Source organism: Symphodus melops (assembly GCF_947650265.1).
Source record: "Symphodus melops genome assembly, chromosome: 21".
NCBI lineage: Eukaryota > Metazoa > Chordata > Actinopteri > Labriformes > Labridae > Symphodus > Symphodus melops.
The window spans coordinates 4,080,755-4,104,485 of record NC_136711.1 but is presented as its reverse complement, the minus strand read 5'-3'; the positions used below and the strand labels follow the sequence as shown (position 1 = coordinate 4,104,485).

The following is a 23,731-nucleotide window of genomic DNA, read 5'->3' as shown; positions in this document are numbered from 1 at the left end:
ATCTCACAGAAACCTTGTTTAGTGTAGAAGACTCAGGTCAAGTTAAGCGTTCTGCCATATTTATGTTTGACTGTCGACTGTGAGTCATTTTTTACCGTTTTTTCTTAGGATGGCTCAATATTCCTATTAAAGATGACTCCTGCAGACACAGCATTGTGAACAAACCACAAGAAAGGTAATACAGTATCCCAGGACAGCACAATGCTAAGATTTTTTGCCTTTTCTAAATGTAATATTGAGACATTGTCTAACTGCTCATCTGTATTTCATCCTCCACTTTGAAGCAGTAAAACCACGTTGACGGTAGAAAATATCTTGCTCAACATTTTATCTGGGTAAGTCTGAACTCATTCATGCAGTTAACACACTAAACCATGTGGTCTGTACTTTTTACTGTTGGTGAGTTCTATCATATTTAAAACTGTATTTTTTTATTCTGCAAAAATATACAGGAAACACTACAACTGTACCTGTACCTGTTTTTCAAATTACAAGCCAGAAGAATGACTGCTCTGATCTACAATCAATACAAAATACCAGCACACTGAATGAAACACTGACCTCTGTCACAAGTGTTAATCAAGATATTCAGCAATCCATGCCCTTGGAATCTGACATTTTGAGACGAACATAACTGATCGAATGTTTTTTTTAAAATGTCTAGAAGTGATGGAAGCATCCCTCCATATGTGGCTGCTCTCACCAAACTTCGTGAAACTGGGCTGTTATTTCTCCAAGAGTATCAATCAAAGGAAGAGAGAATGCGAGACATTGCACGAGAGCTTGCAGAGATATCAGAAGTAGTAATAGAAATACAGAAAGACACAAACTCAACCAAGATGATCTGGACGACTGTAGGAGGATCCGTAATAGCTTTGGGAGTGGCAGCTGCTTATTGTGCCGGAAGTCTTGGGGCTGCAAAATTGGCTGCATGTGCAGGAGGTGCAGTAATAGGAGGAGCTGGAGCAATTGTTGGAGGTGCAGGTGTTATTAAAGAAAATATAACAAAGGCACAAAAGGAGAAATCAAGTATAGAAAGAGTTGAAGAGCTTGGCAAAGACTTCATTAAAACCATTGATCAGCTCATGGATTCAGTGAAAGAAATCCTGAAAGCCGCAGAGGAGTTGAAGGAAAAATCTTCTTCACTGCGATCAACGACTGAAGATCAGGCAAAAACCATTCTGTCAACTACAAAGAATCTGCAGCAGCTTCTCAGGCAAACAGCAGGTCTGGCAGAAAGTAGCTGGCATGTTATGGATGCTAGCCAAACAGCAAGGAGGCAAGTGAGTAAACTGTTATCCTTTGTCCGCCTTATCACCCAAATCATTCCCAATTCTAAAGAGGATACAGAGCTGAGAAACTTTCTCGCAGACTCATCCACACAGTGTGACGAAGCTGTAAGCGAGTTTGCAAAGATGAGGGATTTGCTTGCAGACTTTGAATATGATCAAGCATGACAAAAAATGTGCAGCATTCAAAGACAGGTTAGACAGAGAATCAGTTTGAGAACAACAAAAAACTGAAGTCACAAAAGCTGAATCTCGATTTCCTCCCTTAACCCAGAGCCCTCATGGACTTAATAGACGTCCCCTGGACAGTGCTTGAGTGCATCCTCATGCACTCAATCTGCAAGGCCTCAAAATGGTTTAATACCAATGGGAAAGCATTTTGTGACTTCTCTGTAACCATGACAACATGATGTCACATGGCATTAGGTATTTTTCTAAAAAGTATGTTTACTTTATTCACTAACAGCCATGGCACTTGCAAAGTTCTAACTTAATCAAGACATATTATTCCCCCTTTTCCACCTGTTCAAACAGTCCCCCCTGTGGTCTAAATGAAACATTTGTGCTGTGCTTTGGTCAAAATATAACGTGAATCAAGCACCAGAGGAGGTTTGTGACCAGCTCTCTCAGAACACTCTGTTTTGGTGTGCGTCTCTTTAAATGTAATGAAAATGTAATAAAAAAACGCAAAACAACATCCAGCTCTGGAGGTCTTTACCTTTTTTATAAAGAAAAAATAATTTGGTATTATGACCTTTTTAAATTTGTCATTTTTTAATTCACTGTCATACTGTAGGACAACAGACTGTGCAGAATCTTTATTGAAGACAATGAGGTACTGTAAAGCTAAAGCCCCGTTTCCACCGAGCGGTTCTCAGTACGGCGCGCATTTTGCGGCTTTTCCATAAACTAATCCTGGGACAGATTACCAAATAACCGACCCATACGATCTACTTTTTGGGACCCTTCTTCTGGGGTGCCAAGAATATCAAGCCGACCTGAACAGGTGGAGCTAAACACTGCAATCCGTTGATGGGTCAAAAGGATCATCATTTTTCAAGACCAGAAGTTGCCGCTTGGGCACAATCTATAAAGCTGTGTCTAGTCCATGCCTGTTGAATATCACTGCAGTTGTGGATCAGTGGTAGAGTCAGTCATCTCTCAATTGGAAGGTTGGCAGTTCAATCCCCAGTTTGTGCGGCCGTATGTCCCATGTATTCCTGGGCAAGACACTTAGACCCAAACTGCTTCAGCTGCTTTGCCTGTGTCGTATGAACGTATATGAATGGGATCAGTTAATCCTGATGACCTTTACAGTAGGCTACATAACAGTCTCTTCCATCTGTGTAAATGTAGCCTGAAATCACAAAATATTACCAAATACCCATTTCATGTGTTATCCCATGTAAAAAGTTAAATGATGAGCTTGATACTACTCAATGTTTTCTTGCTGAAGTAAATGAGCCAGAAATAGGTTAGCTTAGTGAGGCATAAGGATCATAAACACAGGAAGCTAGCCTAATGCTGTCACGAGGTGAGAAAATCCACATGCCAGCTAACCCTATCTTATGAACAGTGAATGTGTATTTATGTCATTGTGTGAGCTTCACGGATACCGTTTAAGAAAATGTCTTTTACCATTTGGCAAAGACCTTTAAGCTGTTTATCTCTTCCCTTTAGTATGCTAAGCTATGCTAAGCTAGCCACCTTTTTGCACTTAACTCTTTAAAACATTGTATTGCATCCATACTGATCTTCGAGATACAATGTAAAAAGTTTTGATCTTTGTCATCTTTTTGTTTAAAGTAACAATGCCTGGTTATGATGATGTAACATTGGAATGATGTTGCTGGTCCTCTTTCTGATCACCGGCAGTGATCCCCCAAGAAACCTCAGATACATCTGAGAAAGATGGCAGACACTCAGCTAAAATCTACATTTCAAACACTGAGTACTGCTCCCCTGCTTGTTTGTGGTCAGAGTCAATAGGGATGCTTTTTTTTTTAAACCACTTTACATTGTGGCTGACTTCGACACCCCTGTCATATGTTTCCACTTTTGCAGTGATTGTATTCCTCTTCATTATTCATTCAAACAGAGCTGCAGCAGTGGCCAGCACTTGTAGTAAATGCCTTCCATGTGTCTCTAATTGCCTCAGTAGAGGTATTTAACACAAGGTGAAGTCATTAACACATAGACACACTGTCAGAAGTTGAGCCAGGCGGTCCTGGGTGAAAAGGTAGACGACAGCAGACTAAAGCTAATGCACCATATATTATGGTAAAGGGAGATATCTGAGGGATTCCTCAAGTATAAGCTGTGCGAGTATTGTGTGCCATTAATAAGCTAACCTGTAAAAGTCTTTACATTTGACCCAAAGTTAGAAAGGTCACTGGATTTAAGGTTAGAAACTGAATAACGAAATAACTGAAGACCAAATATTTCTTACCCAACCAAATCCAAAACAGTAACGCAGAAATAACTGAGACTGCAAGATTGGTTTTAAGTAACTTTCAAAAAATACTGACATTAAAATGTTTTGCTGAAACCTTGATGTTTGTTCAACATGCATGTCTGTTCTTATAGATGTATCCATTGCAGTTTTGTTCAGACATCAAAACACAAACGCAATGAAGTCCTGAAGTTTTCATTGAGATCTTTTTGAACTGGGATCCAGCTCGTTTTTATTTACGCCATCCCTTGGTCAATGGCTCCATCTGCTGTTCCATTGGAAACACTGCATCCATGCAGCAGCAAATTCAAAAACAGTGAGTACAATACACTCAATTAGAAACCAAGAAGACAATCATAAAACATGCAGACAGATTTGAAGCTTGATCCAAAGTCAATTGGACTGGATGAAGATGCAGGCTGAGCTGAAGTCTGCGTTAAACTTTTGTAGAGAAATGCTGGTAGTGAAGAGGAAACATCAGGGTCTCTAGCTGTGATGTGATGGAGACAGAATAGAGGATGCCTTTTACAGTAATCACATTTTGATTTCACAATTGAAACTGATTGTCACCAAAGAACATATGTACATAAGAAATGATGCAAGATTACCATTAAGCTGCTTCGGTGTCATTTTGATGATTTGTCACGTTTATTCTGACTCACGAATAGTGTTGTGGCGTACTGTGATGCCCCCCCCCCAAAAAAAAAACAAAAAAAAAAAAGAAACGTGAAATTTCTCAAGTGTCCACTTTTGCTGGCTGCAAAAGTCTAAGAATCCCCATTAGGTCCAACTTAAATGTCCACTTTCAGTTTTTCTTTAACTGGTCAAAAAAATAGTGTTTTTTGTTGTTACAAACTGTACAGCAGTGGCGTCAGATGGCCAAGCAGTTATTTCCTGCCCCTATAGAAAATATAGTCCTCGTCACAGCGGCTATAGATTCCTATCCAACCTCTGTATGTAATTCCCCGCTGTCGCCTTACATGGTTTCCTTTATCTCTTCACCTGTTCTCTCTTAGAAACAACAAAAATAACTGAGTTGGTGAATCTCTTTTGTAACCGAGTGATATTAGGCGTATTAAGAGTTATTTGCATTACAGGGACAGGCTAAGTTGACTGACAGACGGGCACTATCTGTTTACTTGGAGGTTGCCTTAGCTCCGTCTCTTAGCTTATTTCAACAGATTGGTGGAGAGTTAAGTTGACATAACAAGTCAAACCTGGGCCGCTGACTTCAGGGACTATTGCCTCTTTACATGAGGTACGTGACAAAACGACTAGGCTTTATCCAAGGCCCCAAATTTGATTTTTTTAAGGGTTTCTGGTGATACAGTGAATTCTTTAAGTCTCCATTATTTAGTTAAGATGTAACTATAGCACAACTCAGCAAAGCCACTGTTACAGCCACAACATAGTCTTGATTCAATATTCAAGGTTGTTACGAAGAAACATTCTTGTATTTTTTATTTTGAAGAGCTGAATACAGAAAGATATTTTACCACATTTGGTTCAAGTCAGGCTTAGTGTTTCACTAGTTATTATTCTACACTTAATGAACTTGCACCCTGCTGTAGCTTTGTAGTTTTCTGACAAAAGAGAAGTGTTAATCTCACCACATGAAAAGAAATTTCAGTGAACATTTGTTTGTTTTTTAGATTAAATTTCTTTCCCTAAAATTCTACAAATGTTTGATAATGGGCTCCAAGCTGCTTGTAGAGAACCTGGCATTTCACTGAAGTGCAAAGGGACGTCCTTAACCAAGAGGTTAAGCTCTGTACAAATCTACGTCAGAGGGCTTCCCTTTAAGTCTATCTGCGCTCTGCACATGGTGAGTGTAAACATTTAAGGACCTCCCGCCCATGAGCTGTCTCATATATGTTCTGTGGCCGATTTCTCCCAGAATCCCACACAGTGCACATATGAAGAACAAAATCACACAGGCTTTGAGCTTCACTGAGCCTTAAGGAAGGGTTACCTGCAGCATGTGTTATACTTAGTATGGCAGGATAATACTAAAAGGAAAATCATCTCAGAAATCAAAACATCCTGAAAACTACTCCCCTTTGTGTTATGTGATTTTAAATTTGCCATTAGAGGTTAAAACTCCACATCACATAATCATGTGTATTACTTGAAGATCTGACTTGACTTTTCTAAAGTAACAGATTCTGTATAAAGCATCAAATAAAACATGTGGTCGTAACAAATCCAATCATCATTTGATCTTCTGTATCTTGTTGTTTACACACTTTACTGCCATAATCTATCCTGTGGCTTATCTGACAGCATGGCTGTAAGTGATGCAAGAGAGATCAGAAAAAGGCCCATTAACAATAGGGTCTTAAACGTGAGTAATGGCCCCTAAATGACGGGATCAGCATTTCTCATTCCATGAATTTGATTAACATCATGAGGAGAAACCGGGCCATTGATCAGCATGATGATCTTGGGAATTTAATCCCCGTTGTTTGACCTGACTGATTAGAGATCATCTGGGATTCATTTTAACGGACGAATAAACATGTCAACTTAACTTGTGAGTCATTCTCCAAACAGTGACGGGGACACGGTGACCGGCTTACGTTTTGTGGAATCGTGCGCATTAACAAGCATCTTTTGAAAATGCGCTTCATTTGCGTCACGGCTCGGCTCTTCGTTTGCTTTTCACAACTGGCCTCGTACTGATAACAGACAAGTGCGCCGAGAAACACATGATGTGGAGCCCGGGCGACAAAACATCATAATGGGGTAACTTTATTTGGTCGGCCCGATAATTGGTGAGTATTATAAAACGTGTGTGATGCAGCAGTGTTAATAAAGGTCCGTTTCTTATCCATGACGAGTCATCGTCTGTGCAATATTTAAAGTAACAATACTAATAATAATACATTGTTTAGGTATGTAGACTATAATGAGTACATGTTTGTATAGCTTATATATACTTATTACTTATTATTACTTATATTATATTATATTATTATGTTTAAATGACGTTAACACCACCCATGTTTATATTCATAGTGTATTTATATGTCACGTGTCATGTGTCTCAAATCTCTCCTCCTATAAAGTCTTAACAGTCGAACAGGTCAAATAAGACAAACGGTCAACAAACTGGACTTGCAAATGAATGGGAATTTGTCATGTATTTGTTATTACCATTATAGATTACTCTCGGTTCGTTTTCACCTTTCCTTTGTGGTTCTTTCCACCATCATCAATCACGGCCCAATCATCTTCTGGTGTTAGCTGAATACAGGGACAGCCTGTCATCAAAGGCAGCGGGTTGCCCTTATCACCCCCAGTCCCACAGGTGTAGCGCTCAGTCCACTCTCACGACAATGACAGCAGGAGCTCTGCACCTCTGGATCGTCCTCGCGCTCCAGCTGAGATGCGCCACCCAGCTCGCCATCCTGCGGGAAAGAGTGACAACTGGGCAACAGGAAAGTTTGGATGCGAAGACTGTGAAGGAGAAGCTGGACGCGTCAGTCCAGCTGAAGGATTTACCTCGAGGTCCAGCGGTGGCTCCTCACAAGAAGGCGCCGCAGTTCATGTTGGATCTATTTAACGCAGTTTCAGTCTCTGATGGAACCCCGAAAAGCCAGAAGGACATTCTGGAAGGAAACATAGTGAGGAGTTTTGAGGATAAAGGTGCGTAAAATTGGAACGAAATACGACATTTAAGAATAGATAATAGATAACGCCTTCTAATAAAGGTTTTATTAACTATTATGAAAATGATTCGATCAAATTTTAACCCAATATTTTTGCAACATTATTAAGGATATGCACATTTTTATTTTGAAGGTACAGCTACGATTACGCACGGACACGTTTTCCTGTAAAACACGATTGTTTTTGTTACGATACTTAATTAAAACTACATTTTAAAATTTTACTCTGTCATTGTGGGGTTTTTTCTGCAGGTCACCCTGGAGAGAGGTTTCACTTTTTCAACCTGTCGTCTTTCGGCCGTGAGGAGAGAATGATCAAAGCGGAGTTTCGTTGGTTCAGAAAGAAACTAAAGTTTTACCTCGGAAAGTCAAACAGGGCTCATTTCTATAAGGTAACACGTCTTTCCAGTGACATCTTTTTTGTATATGTTGTAATGTGAATGCTTTCGAGCAACCGAGGCCGCCACGGTTTACGCACGATTTTGTGCGTAAAACATAACATGGACGAAATAAGAACCGTGCTCTCATTTCAGTATCAGATAGAAGCCTTTGACTGATGACAAACATACTTGTTATGCTTACAGCATTGTTAAGCAACGTATGTATTATGAATCCGCAGGTAGATCTCTATGAAGTGCTGGACAGCCGAGTTAAACCATGGAGAGGAAACCTCATCACCTCTAGACTGGTGCCCCTCTACACGCAGGGATGGGAAGTTTTCAATGTCACTCAAACGGTAAAAAAAAAATCCTCCCTATTTGTGCTTGATTTTTTGTATTTTAATACTTGGAGGTGTTAATGTGTTATTTTTATAATAAACATTTAAATCCATTTTGAACCGTTAGGTGTCAAAGTGGATCCACAACAGCCAGGAGAATAACGGCATCCTGGTGGTGACTACGCTGCCCTCTGGTAACTGGATGGAGTCATTGGTGTCTTCCAAACAGCATGGCGAGCTGTCAGACAAGGGTGCCTACTTGGTGATATTCTCAGATGATGGGAGGATCGGAGGATCAAACCAGTCATACACAGGTAAAGTGATCAAAATGTCAAATGATTTGGTATGGGTATGAACGGATCTTTGATAATGATATATAGTTCCTGCTAACACATAGACATGTTTTGACAGCTGTGACACTTGTAGCCAGTCAGTAACAGTCTGCATTATAACAAACTCCATTAATGAAAGATAAGATAAATTAAGATGATTTGTGACAATAGAAAATGAAATAAGATAAATAAAGGTAAGACGATTTGAGATAGAATAAAATAAATCAGTGTAAGATCAGGTCAAATAAGAGTTTCCAGCATCAGGTCTGTTCTAAATTCACTGTACAAAAATATGAGTAACACAAATGAGCATCAAATACAAGTGAATGAAATATAAATATATTAAGTACAATGTAAACTGCATTAGGATTAAATGCAAAGAAACCAAACCTAAAGTAGAATAGACCTTTGATAACATAAATAACAAAAGTAATGGCCACTTAGTATGACAGTAATGGCAACCAGTTTTACTTTGTTGACATATGTATGCAAGATGAATTTAAAAGTTGTTAGATTTTTATTCTATATATTCGATAAATACCATAAGTAGGAAAAAGGAAAGTCAGCACTTTCCCTGTCCTGTCATGTTAAAAGACCCTGAGTGTGCTGTCTTCTCTTCTGGTGCTCCTGCAGTGTTTTTATAGTTGGAGTGTGCTCCTTTTTCTAATGAATAAATATCATTAATGCCACAAAGTGCCCCAAAAATGTTGTATGATTTTTCTTACCCAGTGTGATCTTGAATTTCCCTCTGGATCAATAAAGTATCTATCTATCCATGTATCCATCCATCCATCCATCCATCCAATCTTTCTCTTTCCCTTTCTCTTTCTGTAGGACAAACCAAACCCGCAGCAGCACCTGAGCTTCACAGCGGCCCAAGCAGAAGAAGACGCGCATCTCCAGGACTTGTGACACACGGCCGACCCCAATCCTGCCAGCGGGTTCCTCTGTTTGTTGACTTTGAGGAGATTGGCTGGTCCGGCTGGATCATCTCTCCGAGGGGTTACAACGCCTACCACTGCAGAGGCTCCTGCCCGTTTCCCTTGGGGGGAAACCTCCGAGCAACCAACCATGCCACGGTGCGCTCCATCATGCACGCCCTCAAGCTCTCCAGTGATGAAGTTGGAGCACCGTGCTGTGTTCCCGACAAACTCCAGTCCATTAGTTTGCTCTATTTTGATGATGAAGAGAATGTGGTTCTAAAGCAATATGACGACATGGTGGCACTAAGCTGCGGATGTCACTGACTGGCAGTGACTCTTTCACACTGGGACAATAACGGACAGGGAAGTGATGATTTGCTTGAGGTTGATTGAAACATTGTGTTGTTGTGCATACGTTTAAATATTGTACTATTTTGTGAAATAAAACACATATTCTTCAACGATTAAAAGAAGTCCTTTGTCTAGCTAAGTCCTGGGATTCTCAATCTTGTCGTGAAAAGAAACCCAAAAATATAAAATAATACAATTGACCATTGACCTAAGAACAAGATTCCAAGTAATCAGGGCAACCATTACACACTTTTATGTTTGGAGAGTGTAGCCCCAGATATGTAGTAAGGGCAGTCATTGTATTTTATTTAATAATGTTACATTCTAATGGTGTTAAATCAATTTCTTAAGATATGGCTTCACTATCGTGCTGCATAGCACCCTCTGGTGGAGTAACTTGGTTAGAAAATCACAGGAAAATAGTTTCTCCCTACACTAGACAGACAGTCAAGTGAGCAGACTGTAGATTATCAGGATTATCCTTGAAACCTTAGAAACAGAAAACTGACACAGCCCACCCAGTGTTTCTGTGATGACTGAATGTCCAAGTCGTTAAATAGCAGTCAATGATAAATGGACTAGACTAGAGTCTTGACTAGTCCTCTGACTACTCAAAGCAATTTTTACACTGCAGGTCATGCTTGTGTGGCAAGGACTGCTCTGTTAAGTGTCCCTTAGTATTAACACATTCACACGCCACTGATGTAGTAGTGGGGGTAAGTTTTTGGAAGCCGGCGCCTGGAAACGAACATACGACCTTCCACCTGGGAGACAACTGAGGGTGCATTCACACCTAAGCTGTTTCTTAAATACAAAGAAATAAATTGAGAAATTGTATGTCAGAGAAACACTTTCAGTCAACACGTCACTGCTACTGTATGTTACACTAAGGTTAATGACCAACGATTAATACATCAGCAATCGTAATAATTGTTTCAGAAAGGTTCTGTGTTTTTTTATATAATTATTTTAGTTTGTGTGGTGACATTAATAATGACTGATACAATATAAATCTGTAACAACAGTTGTTTTTTTTATTGGAATGCATCACAGACACACAGCCCTGCAGTATTCTAGGTTAGAAAAAATCTGATGCAACAAAGTTGGAAAAAAATAAATCTTCTTTTCATGGCTTCTGCATTAAAAAAAAAAAATCCTCAAAAGTACCTGTCAAAGCTTTTGCTCAGTAGAAATACAGTTGTTGTTGTTGTTGTTGTATCAGCATGCAAAATATTTCTTAGTTCTTGGGATACAATGGTTGAAATCAATAACTACAAAAATTAAAGAAAATGTTTGAGTAAATCATCAAAGAAGCTCTTTTGAAAACTCACATACGCTCTTACTTTAAACTTGAAAAATAAATGTGCGGGCAACAAACTCTTCAGGTCATAAAACTAAAAGCCATTATCTGAAAAGTTAAGAAGACCACAATACTACCATCGTTAAATATAACAACTCTTTGCATTTACAATAAATACTCCAATTTTACATTCAAGCTCACCTTCTCTGTTTATACTTACATACATTATGTACATGGGTCGTCCATGTCTCTCAACACTCAAGCACTGCACATTATCTTACACAAATCTACAAACCCAAATTCAAACAAAAGCATTCAACAACTATCATACATTAACTATTTATAGACCCCTGCCAGTTGCATGTAAGTCAAACTTATTCCTCATAATCCATCAAGAGTCCAAAGCCAGCTAAGGCAAGTAAAACATCAAACCTTGAAGAGAAAGTCCTCCAAGGAGATACTTCCTGAGGGCCCGTTCAATACTGTGTCAGCTTTTTTCTATTCTTACACTTACATCCATCAACCTAACAGAAATTCATCCTATTAAATGTTGCAGTCTTAAAATTATTTTGGCAAAAGTAAGAAGCCACTGACCATATAGTTGGTGGTTTCCCAAAACAGAAACTTAACCCCTTGATCACAAATAATCCCTGGAATCCAATGACAACCATATTTTCACAAAACAAATCAGCAATAGCTCAATTCTTTTATTTAATACATCATGTCTTATCAGCTTGGACAGTCCAGCTCTTCAGTGCCCAGAAACTCTCCCAATATGTGGTCGTGTTGCCCATAGACAGGATCTACATATGGATGTCTCTCTTTACAGAGCATTTGCCTTGACCTTTCCAAATGTCTTTGATCAAACTCCTCTGGTGCCATATGTGGGGCTTGCATGGGAGCTTTTTGAGCCATTGGAGACAAAGGCACTGGGACAAATCCGTGATAAACAACCAGAGGAGGGGTCAAAACCTCCAAGGGGGATGCCTGAGGAACAGCTCCCTCAGGAGACTGGACTGGCAACTGCACATAACTTCCTGTTTCAGGATCAAAGAAAGTTTTTGTCTTGATTTGTACAGGCATGTCAACAAAGAAGTACTGTCCAGAATCCGGATCCTGGAGAAGCTTACGTTGAGTCATTGGGAAAGATTGTGTAACAATGGCATGCTCAATGCTGGACTGGCGTGAAAGCTGGCTGGTGTGGCTGGTGTGACTGGTGTGGCTTGACTGACGGGACAGAGTTGAGGGGTGAGGAACTTCAGTGCTGTAGGCATCAATACTGTGACTCCTTCTCATTTGGTTGTCCCTCCTTGTCTTGTCTCTGGCTCGTCCTCTCTGCTGAAGTTCTTCCATGATAGATTTCTCGATGCGCTGGGACCTTGGATCAAGCCTCTCATTGACTGACATATCGGTGCTTAGTCTTCGCTCCAGTTTATCTCCCAAGAACCTATCACTGCTTTGTGATCTGAAGAACTGCCTTTCCGGCATGGATCTGTCATTTGCTTGAGGTTTGTACACAGGCACATTGCTGATGACCCTATCACTACTGTAGTGTCTTTGTGGCTTGTCTCGAACTTGTCTGTTGTTGCTGCGACCTTGCCTTTCTGCGGAAACCTTGGGTAGTGCCGCATTGTTGTGGTTATTGCTCTCAATGTAATCATGACTCTGTCTCTGAGTTTCCTGACTCTGGTCATTTTTGTCTGGTTGGTAGTTTTCGTTAATGTGGCCTTTACTTTCATGAACTACTTGCTCAGTAAAATTGTTTCTGCTTTGGTGATTTTCACTTTGGTTATGATTGTCCTCGGTTTTCTCTCTGTGTTTTCTCTCACTGCTCTTGCTGCTTTTATTTCTGCTGCTGCTACTGTTTTTGTGCTCAGATTTCTCACTCTTGTGTTTATCCACTCTTTGTTTGCTGCTGCCTTGAGAGGACTTGTTGGGAGACTTCTTGGCCTCTTCCTTTTTCATCCTTCTAGTTGCTAGTTTGATGGCTTTCAGAACTGCCTTTTCAGATTTGGGCAAGACAGCTGGTGGTTTAGGCAGCCCCGTTTGGCTTTCATTACCACTGCAGGTGGATCCTGATCGTTCACTGGGGACCTTTGACACATCATACTCTACCAGCAGTTCATCATTTGCTCCCATCTCATCAGCTGTGTCAGCTGCGCTAGTTGCGAAACTCTCCACGCCTTCTGAAGATGGACTCACACCGGAAAACCGGTCGTCCTCCTGTGGTACCATAAGGAACCCTCCCACTTGGGGTTTCTTTGGGGTTTCAGTTTGCAGATTTGAAGGAGACATTAATAGGTGTGGGGAAATGTTTGTTGAAATATCTTCAGGTTTGAAGATTTTCTCTTGGATTGGTAACATTTCACTGTTTGCAGGTTCATCAGTTGGAAGAAGCTCTGGATTTTTCTTAACTTGATGTAATTCCTCCTCTCCCCTTACTGAAACACTCAGACTTCCTCTTCGTGACCAGGGTTGTACAGTCTTCTTTAACTTATTACTGAAAGTGTTGTCTTTGACCTTAAACAAGGCAGGGATCCCCAAAGATGGCGAGAAAGTGTTTGGGGGTGACATTGGTATCTGATTATGTTCATCTTGGATTGAGCATTGATCTGAAGATGCGTTTTCACCCTCTTTGCTGTGCACGTATGGTACTTCTGCCTCTTCTTTTTTAGGAGACCTAATTGGTTGTCTAACACAATCTGACTCGCTTTCATGATCACTCAAAGAGTAGTATTCCAGATCTGTTCTGTCAGAATCCTGTTTTGTGTCCTGTGAAATATGCTGTGTCACCTCAAGAACCTCTTCCACCTCTCCAATCAAGTTGTCCAGAGAGTGGTAAACATTTGACTCTGATTCAGTGTGTCTGTGTAGAGCACTCTCCACAGAGAAGTAAGAAGATTTGGAGGACAGGCTGGCATGATCAGGTGGGCTCTGATTGATGCTAATGCCATTTATGAGTAGTAAGGGTGATATTATTTCCCTGGGGGTTTCACTGCAAACCTCTGAATCAAGTTTTATTTCCTCAGTAGTTCTATTTATTTTTTCAGGTTCTGCTTCCTCCAAATGGTAAGTTGTACTGTCATCTGGTGTATCCAAATGGTCTGGTTTTAAAGGCGCTTTACGCTTGACCTTGTATATTTCCTGTATTCTGTCATTGCCTCTTTCGACTGTGGCCTCCTTTTTTGGGCTCATATCTGCCAAAAAGTTGTTTGCTTTGCATTCATTTTCTCTAAGGTCAGGTGATAAACACAATTCATTTTCAGACTGGGGGTATTTTACAGGTAAAACGGATTCAGTTCCAACTGAATCAGTAACAGTGATCAAATTAGAAATTGCATTTTGCACCACATCTTGCCACTTATTATCTGAACAGGTTTCACGTTGACTGGACACAACTTCTTTGCTGAATAGGTCACTATTTACTTCATGTTTAATTGCACCTGTAGCCATTTCTTCGAAGTGTACAAAACCATTCTCATATTGTCCTTCATTTGTTAAGTTATCTTCCTCTAAATCTGTCAAACTATCTGTCTCCTTTGTGATGCTTCCATCTCTTGTAGTCCCTCCTTTTTTGCTCCTCGGAGGAACAGGAGGAGCATCTACATTTTTACCACTATTTTGGTACATCCAATTTTCTTCACTGTCTTTAGATAGCTGTTTTTCTAGATGATTAAAATTCACCTCTTCTGAATCAAGTCTTAGTGTATTGATTTGTTTAACATTGACATCTTTACTTTTAGTTTTTACGAGTGAGTTAGGTTCATTGCCATTGGTAGTCATGCTTTGCAGAGCATTCTTGCCAGCTGATTTGTAACTCTCTCCAAGTCCTGGTTCAGTTTGTGAAAGGATATGTCTCATGTGGTTGTGATCTCTCAGATCACCTAACCTCTCTTTTAAATCTTTTTCTTTAAGTGATTGAGCATAACTTATTTGATTTTCCTTGATCTCTGTGACAGTGTCTTTAATAGACTGTTTACGTTGCTTTATCCTTGCTACTTGACTTTCAACACCAGCATTCTCATTTAATGCTGGATTTCCCTCTTGCTCTTTTACGTTATTGTTCCTCTTCTGCCTCTCTGAAATGATCTCTTCAAGTGCCATTTTGGCTTTGTCATAGTTGTCATTTATAAGTGCTTTATTTACTATAACATTGCTGTCTGTCTTTGACAAAGCCTCTGTCTTGCTTTGATCCTTCTCTTTCTTTACAAAAAGATCTCTCTTAGCTGTTGTGTTGCCTCTCATAGACAACATACCCTTCTTAATATTCCTTAACTCCCTCGAAATCAAATCGTTCTTGGCTCTCGCCTCCTCAGCAATGTTAATAACACGAAATTTGTTTTTAGTATTGTCATGAACACGATCGCCAAGTCTTGCTCTTTCCAGCTCTTTCAATGCATGTAAATCATTAATTAAATGCTCGCTGTCTCTCATTTCTCTAAGCGACATCAGTTCCTCATCAGCGTCCATTCTTGTGTTCACTTTCAGGTCACCTGCCTCAATCTCCTTTCCCTGTTCATCATCAGTCTCAGCATATCTCTGATATTTAATATAGTTGTTCTGTCTGGCTGAGAAGATATGTTTGAGTTTGGCCTGTTTCCGATCTGATTCTGTTTGTTTCAATGGTGAATCTAGTTTTGTATTCCCGGAATCACCATTAGTGAGTTTATCAAGAGTACTTGTTTGCTGCTGGTCGAGTGCAAGCTGAATATCAGATTTAGCAAAATTTCTCTTTGGAATTGGTGGGGGCTCTTTCTTAACATTGCTCTTTTGGACAAGTGTATCACCAGTTGAATCACTTCTACTTTGAAAAGAAACATTGTTTTCTTTTGAATAGTCAATGTTCTTGTCTACTTCTTTCTCCTTTGGTTCTCCTTTGTCTAAAAAGGTCTTATCAATGCTATCTGAATGAGATGCCATCAGAGCCTTATTTTTGGCTGCATTAATTGCTTCCCTTGCTGCTCTGATCACTTCCTTTGTGCTTAAGGGTTGGACACTTGTATCTTTTTCCTTAGGAATAACAGAATGCAACCCAAAGTCTTTTTCTCTAAAGTCTTTCATGGCTGGTTTTGGTTTGTCCGGTACAGTTGGTGGTATTTTACATACGGATGCATTTGAAGACAAAATTTCTTTCTCAAGTACATTGGGTGGAATTAAGGGTGAATGGTCTTTGTTTACATTACAATAATTTGGGGATAACCCTATGCTTGTCTGCTGTGCTTTTGGTGAGAGTTCTTTATTATGTGCGAGTGGTGAAAGTCCATTTGTCTCGGTTGGTTGGTCTTTGTGTATAGGAGCACCACTGTTTGGAGGGGCTTGAAGATATTTCAAATCATTGTCAGCAGGGTTAGCTTTCTTGTACAAATTCAGGGATGGGTAGTTTTGCTTTTTAGCCATGGGACTCTTGGTCTTTTTAGAGTGCATTAAGGGAGACATTGGATTTTCATCACAAAGACTACTGTTACCTGCTTTAGTTTGCAGTAGATTTGATAACAAATAATCATCTGAAAGAGGTCTACCAGAATCATGCTTAGGAAGGTCAATAGTTGGGCTACTGTGTAATTCTAAAACAGGACTACATACTGGCAGTCCTTCTTTCAAAATGGCAGGAGTGCTTAAACCAGACACATTGCCCTCAGAGCCAGCTTGAGAATGTTTCATGTAATCTGATTGTGGAGATTGGATGCCACCCTCAGGCACTTCTATTGTTTTGAATTTAGGGGGGCTGTATCGACTTTTTACCCTTTTCCTGTTGTCCTTGAGGTTGAAGAGGATGCTAGAAGCAAGTGCTTTGTAGCTGTCCCGCTTGACTGGAGGTTCAGGGGTCAATTTAGCCTCAGAGTGTGGTCGTAGTGGAAGGTCAAGAGCAGAGGGGGAGAGGACACCTTGGAGGATTTCTGATGTTTCTGTTGGCTGTCTGGAGGGAATAAGGGGAGTCATCAGCTGGCAGATGCTGAAAGGAGTAGATGCCAAAGAGCTGACCTCCTCGACTGCTTTCACTTCCACAGATCTAGCTTCCTTTTTGAACAAAAACAGACTTTCATCCACATGTTTTGAAACATTTTCCTGTGGTGTAAACCCAGACTGATTGACTGGGATCACACTTTTAGCCCTGGATTTGTTGCGCCTCCAGGGGGCAGCACTCCCTTCCCCTCCATCCGATGAACACCTCTTCTCAGCTGGAGCAGCTGAGGGCTTTGGCAGGACCTTTGGTGGTGGAGGGGGAGGAATGGGTTTAGGAGCAGCGGAAGGAGGGGCCTCAAGTGCTGCTTTTTGGCATGGTTGCACCTCCTCTGTTTGCTGAGTCTCTTGTTTGTGTGCTTCTGTCAGCTCCTTGTAAAAAGGCAAGTCAAACCACTTAGGCATACTATCTGAAGGGAGAACTGTATCCTCTTGGCCAAAGGGAAACCGGTTAAAATCTCTCCATGTTTGAAAAGGGCTTAACTCACTGTGGAGGAAAAAGTTTTTGATGTTGAGTTTTCGTAGTTTGACAGTAGATTTCCCATTTTTAGTCTTTGAGGATTTCCCTGAAGGAAGGGCGACATTTTTGCCTGTTTCAGCTGATGGACCATCATGTCGATAACAGTTCTTGTAATTTCCATCTGTGAGATTTGTGGGGTAATCCGAGGAGAACTCTGATAGCTCTCTTTGAATGCTTCGAAGTGCAGACTTATCCCATGATTCCCCCTTAATGTCTGTCATACCTCCATTTTTTATTAACATCCCCTCACAGCTTTCCTCTGTAGCACTAAATGCTTTGAGGAATGATGACATTCGGGACATATTCTTCTGTTGCTGCTGATTCCAGGGGTGTGTGTATGATTTGTCACTTTTGTTTTGTCCCTGCTTTTTAGCTTCCTTATGATGAGTCTTTTTAAGAGGCTCCCCCACCAAAGGTTTGTGACAGCTAAAAGGCGAGTATCCGTACAAGAACTCGTCATTGTAAACTGCGTCATCTCCAACACAGAGACTGCGGAAAGCTCGATCAGTGAGAGTGCTGACCTCTCGATCAGTGTCGTCCATGAACAAGTCGGTGAAGCCATTTGGGAAGCGATGGTGAAGCATGCTTCCCACCCTATGGCTCATGTGCCGTTTTTCCACACAGCTCATGATGTCGTCAGTTTTCTTTCTGTCATGTGCATCACCTGTACAGCTCAAGTTGATGTCAGGATATGGTTGAAAAATATGATCCTCCTGAAAAAAGTAAAGCAAAATCAATGTTAGTCTTTAAAACTCAGTTTTTTAATTCAAATGACATACTCAAAGATTTAAAACAGCTTTTATTTCAGTCAAATGTGTCGGTATTATTGAACTCTTCAGTTGATCTGATGACCTTTATGTACATGACATGTGCCAGCTTCAGCCATGTTGTCACTATGCAGGCAGCAGACAAACACTTATACCATGCGCTTGTCTATTTTAAGCACTAAATGGTTCCCTAAGCTGTGAGCACTAATCATACTGTTGGTTACCCAGAGAAAAGATCCCTATCCATTTATAGGTGTGTCATTAGAATAGGACAACATTTCCATTGCTATTGTTCAGTCGAGGAAAAAACACTTCACTATGGTCCTTGTCTAATGCAAGAACACGTTTCTTAAATTGAATGTACTGTATATGTCACATTTACATACAGAGATTCCTCTTCAATGCTCTCAGATGATATTTCTGCCAGCAGGTCACCACAAAGCTCAGGAAATGCAAGTATTTGGTCACATTAGTTCCAGCAGCAGCTGCTCTACTGTAGCTTACTTTAGCTATCCGGGTGAGGTCTTAGAATAGCTCTTTAACCCATTTTTATGTACTGGCATGGGAGTTTAGTCACCTGCATATAAGTCAGAATTCAACTGCTGTATATGCAAATCCATAACATTCCTTAGAAGCAGATAAGGTTGATTAACAAATGTAAACAATGACATTCAATGTTTCAATCACAGGCTTGATTGCATATGTATATTAAACATTGGAACAATCCCAGTTGTCAAACCACTTATATTCAACCTTTTTTATTGAAAGCTAGAAGAGCTTTACAAAGGCGTAAAACATAATGAATTTTTTCATTATAAGCCGACAGCATGGATACTTTAGCTCGGACTGAGTGACTTTACTGTATAAGTCAGACTCAGAGAATGTTGTGGCTTTCCAAGACACTTTGGTCGCCAACAGTCCTCCAGTTAACCAGAGATCAGTTAGCAACCACGGTACTTTCCCAGCATCTGCTTGTGTATTTATACCCAGGAATGAGGCAGCCAGGTTAGCTTTACAGTTTAAAGTAATAGCCAAGTAAAAGTTATTTTTAAACATACAGTCATATTAGTGTTAACAATATTCTATTATGTGTTAGGGTTTAAAAGCAATAACATTTAGACATACAGTGGTAGTTCTGTCGGAGATTTTTCAACTTTGAGTTGAGTTATAAAATCAGTTAAAAATAAAAACAAACTAATACTCGTATAGAGTGGTTGCTGGTCCTCAGTATTTTCACGTCATGATAAATGTCAACACACGGCCATCTTACCTTGTTGATGGGTCTTTCATGTTGAGTGTAACCATCCAATCTAAATAATTACATCAAACACAAATCTTCAATGTAGAATCCAGGAATTCAGTCCAGAACCATCTGCTGAGAACAAATTGTAGTTAGGGGTCATCATTCATGGTAAACAAACCATATCTCTTGAAGTTGAGTGAACAAAGAAATCTCACCAAAGTGAGTCAAGCCCTTAGACCCATGTTCAAATGCACTAGTGTGGACAGGGTCCTGATAGCGAGCTGTGAAGATACTAAAATAGATGCACAAGCCTGTGTGGCCAAACTGAGCAGCAACTCAGGGCGCAGCTTGCTAGCTCACATTGGAATAACCATTGGGTGTCAAGTAGCAGGGCAAGACAAGCCAGCAGGATGAAATGGACACTGTCATTGGTTATTTTTGTAACCAAGCAGAGAAGGGTTGATAGGCCTTACTGTTAGGAAAATGACAGGGACTTCATGTCAATGAAGAAGATGGAATCGATCATTTGTATCTTTGTTCAGACAACACAGAGATACAAGGTGTGCTTACCATGGTCACCAACAATGTTGGTTGATGTTTAGCTTATAGTTAATTTTGCCTCTGTCACCCAGGGAAACAGGCTCTCTGTTTTAGCCCATTGCATCACATAACTCTAAATCAGCAGGACGGTCCCTAAAGTGGGGCTCAGGATGGCTGGTGTCTGATGACTGACATGACTACAGAAGGGCTGAGCTAATTCTTGTTGATCAAACTCTGTTTACAAGGCCTTGTTGTGGAATGGAAGAAGTGTGACTGTGTTTTCCAGTTATAGGACCAATGCAGCTGTTGTTGCTGTGAAGGAGGCGAAATTTTCATACATGTTATCCTTCATGAGTCAGAGGAAGTCAATGGATGAGGTCACATGTGAAAGTTGACCCTGTGCCATAGAATTAATAAAATAATGACTGCGTGGCTAAACTTGGTTGTAGAACAACAGCTCCATAACTCCACTTCACCAGCATCTGCCTGGCTGTACTCCATTAAAGTGCTGTATTTAAGTGGTCCTATTTCAGTAACGCTATATTTCAGGTAACAGCTTGCCTGTCTGAAGACTGCACCTTTCACCCTTCAGCTGATGATTTGAACGCAAAGCTCTTCTCACATTGACATGTGCCTTTCAATGCTTAATAATTCAAGAAAGAGACTGATACTGTGAACCTGCACATCAGATTAGGCCTGTGTCATCTCACCCCTTAATGAATCTGTATCTCTTCACCAAACTCTAACTCTTAAAAACAATTCATTAATTTAAATATTTTTTACATCCAGACACCAGTCAATAGACCATATCAATCATGAATATACTTATAGTTTGAATTACGTAGCTCAAAGCCATCTGGCTACACAGCAATCTCATACTAATAATCATCACTTACTACTGCATGATTGCCTTGAATAATTTATTGTGTATTTGTCTACATACAAAGAGAGCCAGAGTCAAACATAGATGCGTATACATTCTTGGCCAGTAAGGTTGATTGTGATTCTGAAATATTTGGAAAAAAGACAATTCCTGTTTTTCAGTTGCCAGCTTGTAATGAGCAATCTACCCGCATACTCCTGCTGCACTCCTCTCTTTTGAGCTTTGAGTGCAACAATATTCTGAAGCCGTCACTATATTAAACCCCTTAACCATTGTTGTGCAGCCTATACTTCATCTGAGTCAGATTCAGAGGAGGAAGCAGGAACCTTACGTCTAAAAATTAGTAATTTAGTAAAATTCTTACTAAAATGGGTCACTGAACTAAGTAACAAAATACTTTGTGTTCTATTAATCTTAACATGCAACTTAAGACGCAATATATGAAAGTTACTGAATGATGGCTCTGTTGAATTAGTCGGCACCATATTGTACATAAATTAAATTCTCTCTTGCATCATTCAACACAATGGTTAATTAAAGGCCCAGCAGTAAAATCTTTTTTAGATGAACACCCAAGGCTGTTTATTAACGTAATAAAAAATGTGCATACTGTGTATAAATTTATGTAGCTACCATATTGCTATTATCACTTTTGTATTTGTTGGGATTTGGTTAGACATTTCCTCGCTGAAACAACCCTAAACTCTTGGGTTGTGGTGATGCAGTGTCTAATGTATGCGCACTATGTACTTAGGAGATGGTCCACCAAGCTGGCGGCCCAGGTTTGAATCCGACCCATGGCTTGTTCATTCTTGACCCACTTTTTTTACCATATATATCGCTATCGCTAATAAAAGCCCAAATATAAATCATAAAAAACTGAAATCTAACATCAGTGATGTTAACAGTAATTTAGTGACAATGTTTCAAATGAAGATTGAGAGTAATGTTTAACATGTCGGTGCTGATTACTGTTACGTACAGATTCCCAAATTCACATATGACCGATTTGGTTTTCTAGTAAGAGAGAAAGACTGTAGCCAGAAGGGCTAGTCAGACAACAGACACTCAAGAATGAACTCCAGTCCAGCAGGGTCAGGATTCTTTGTTTGTGCCCTTATGAGTGACACTCACAGGTGTTGGGGTTGGCTCTGAAACGACAGGGAGCCAGCAAACAGGTGTGCTCATGCCCTCTCATGCCCATTTAGATCTGGGACAAACAGTCAGGGGGTTACTGGCCTTCAGGACCTGCAGGCTAATAAACCCAGGTATGGTAAGTCTGGAACAGCTGAGGGTCTTTATATACAATCACAGAAATGAAGCTCTATAGACGGTGAACAATTTTAATTTGCACGCAGACATTGTCAAAATAACATTTGCCCTTTGTATCAGTATGAAATTAAAACTAAAGTAAGCAAGCAGCTTCAAAATAAACACTTATCATACAGCTGATATTTGCCTTCTGTTAAGGAGGTGTTAACAGGACTGCAATAACTGACACTATCCAGGGTTGATAAAGAAAAGGCAGCTGGCCAATCAGAGGAGAGCATAAACAAACTGCAAAGGCTGTTACATTATCATCGCATGAAGAAGTTAAGTAGTTAACCATGTTGGAAAACTAACTTTCAAACACATTATGGAATACTCAACCAATCCAAACCTCTACCCAGTGGTATCCAGCCTAGCCTGAGCAGGAAACTTAACCAATAATATTTTATTGTAATAAATCTAAAATGGAGCATTTTGTTTGTGGTGGCAACGTCTGGCTCATAAATCTTAGGCCCCATATTCTCCCAATCCACCTAAATTCGAAATCTTTTTCTCAGCATACCAACGCTTCATGCAAGCGCTCCGACTGCATTGCTAGTGCTTTTCTGCCTGGAAAGAATGCCAGATGGACACTTTCATCATCAGACACCTGCATTAAAAATACATAACAATAAAAGGTAGGTATACCTACAGAAAAGCAGGTCTGAGGAGGCTCCAGTTCATTAAGCAACACTCAAAATTTAAAACTGAATTATCATGAACTCTGTTTCTCAAATTTGTACAGTCCCATGTTTTTAACGTGAGAAATACAAACAAAAAGATGCACTTATTTTGATAGTCATCGCAACTATATCTGATCATATTTGCACTTTTGATGAAGTTTTAAGCCCCTGTGCAGAATGTTCAGATTGTGTTGACTTTTGCTGATCTTGTCCTGAAAATGCTTAAGCTTCTTTTTTTGGGGATAAAAGTCCAGTCTGGAAGTAATGAATATAGGTGAAGGTGTCAGCCTCTGAAAAGCAGAGGGGTGGGCATGGACGGGAGAATGTTTCTTTGATTGAAAAAAAGCTGTGTTGGTGATGTGTTAGACACAAAATAATCAGTATGATTTATGATAGTATTCATGACTTTTGTAGGTCATGGTGAGGCATAATCTCAATATGTTTCATAACTGGTGAAAATACTCCCCAATGATCTATTTTAATTGTGTTCAGGGACGCATGACCAAACACCACTTCCTTACGCTTCAGCATAGATTGATCAGATATCATACTTGGTCAAACTCTCCTGGTAAGAGATTGGAGGGCTCTTGAATGAGAGCAGTTTCAAAGGGCTCTCGAGATGCGTAATCTTGTATAAGCACAGATTTGAAACCCACAAGCTCAGGAAATCGTTTGACTTACGAAATGAGAAAAGACTGACAGCACTAACAAAAACCCAGACAACTGTCTCAAAACGCTAGAAATGAGAGCCATTCAGGTGTGTGGGAGTTTGTCAACTGTTATCAGGGCT

The 23,731-nt window shown here is 40.1% G+C and overlaps 3 protein-coding genes across 5 annotated transcripts in view; 2 read left to right on the top strand and 1 right to left on the bottom strand.

Moving 5' to 3' along the window:
• The window catches only part of LOC306817543 (uncharacterized protein), a 318,525-nt gene that overhangs the window by 288,961 nt on the left and 5,833 nt on the right, over window positions 1–23,731 (top strand). The gene's annotated exons all lie outside the window — the stretch shown is intronic.
• LOC306817179 (bone morphogenetic protein 2) lies at window positions 6,429–9,769 on the top strand. Its single transcript, XM_079333853.1, has 6 exons — window positions 6,429–6,515; window positions 6,988–7,389; window positions 7,665–7,804; window positions 8,032–8,148; window positions 8,258–8,444; window positions 9,297–9,769. The coding sequence occupies exons 2-6, from the start codon at window positions 7,080–7,082 to the stop codon at window positions 9,707–9,709; spliced, it is 1,167 nt and encodes a 388-aa protein (XP_079189979.1). The 5' UTR covers window positions 6,429–6,515; window positions 6,988–7,079; the 3' UTR covers window positions 9,710–9,769.
• Window positions 10,749–19,815, bottom strand: LOC306817303 (uncharacterized protein). 3 transcript variants are annotated; one of them, XM_079334068.1, is made up of 3 exons: window positions 19,743–19,815; window positions 19,555–19,656; window positions 10,749–18,230 (listed from the first exon to the last, which is right to left on the bottom strand). In XM_079334068.1, the coding sequence occupies exon 3, from the start codon at window positions 18,144–18,146 to the stop codon at window positions 11,766–11,768; it is 6,381 nt and encodes a 2,126-aa protein (XP_079190194.1). In that variant the 5' UTR covers window positions 18,147–18,230; window positions 19,555–19,656; window positions 19,743–19,815; the 3' UTR covers window positions 10,749–11,765. The 3 variants fall into 3 exon arrangements, with proteins under 3 accessions (XP_079190194.1, XP_079190195.1, XP_079190193.1); XM_079334069.1 differs by having other exon boundaries at window positions 19,555–19,659; window positions 19,743–19,757; XM_079334067.1 differs by having other exon boundaries at window positions 19,555–19,762.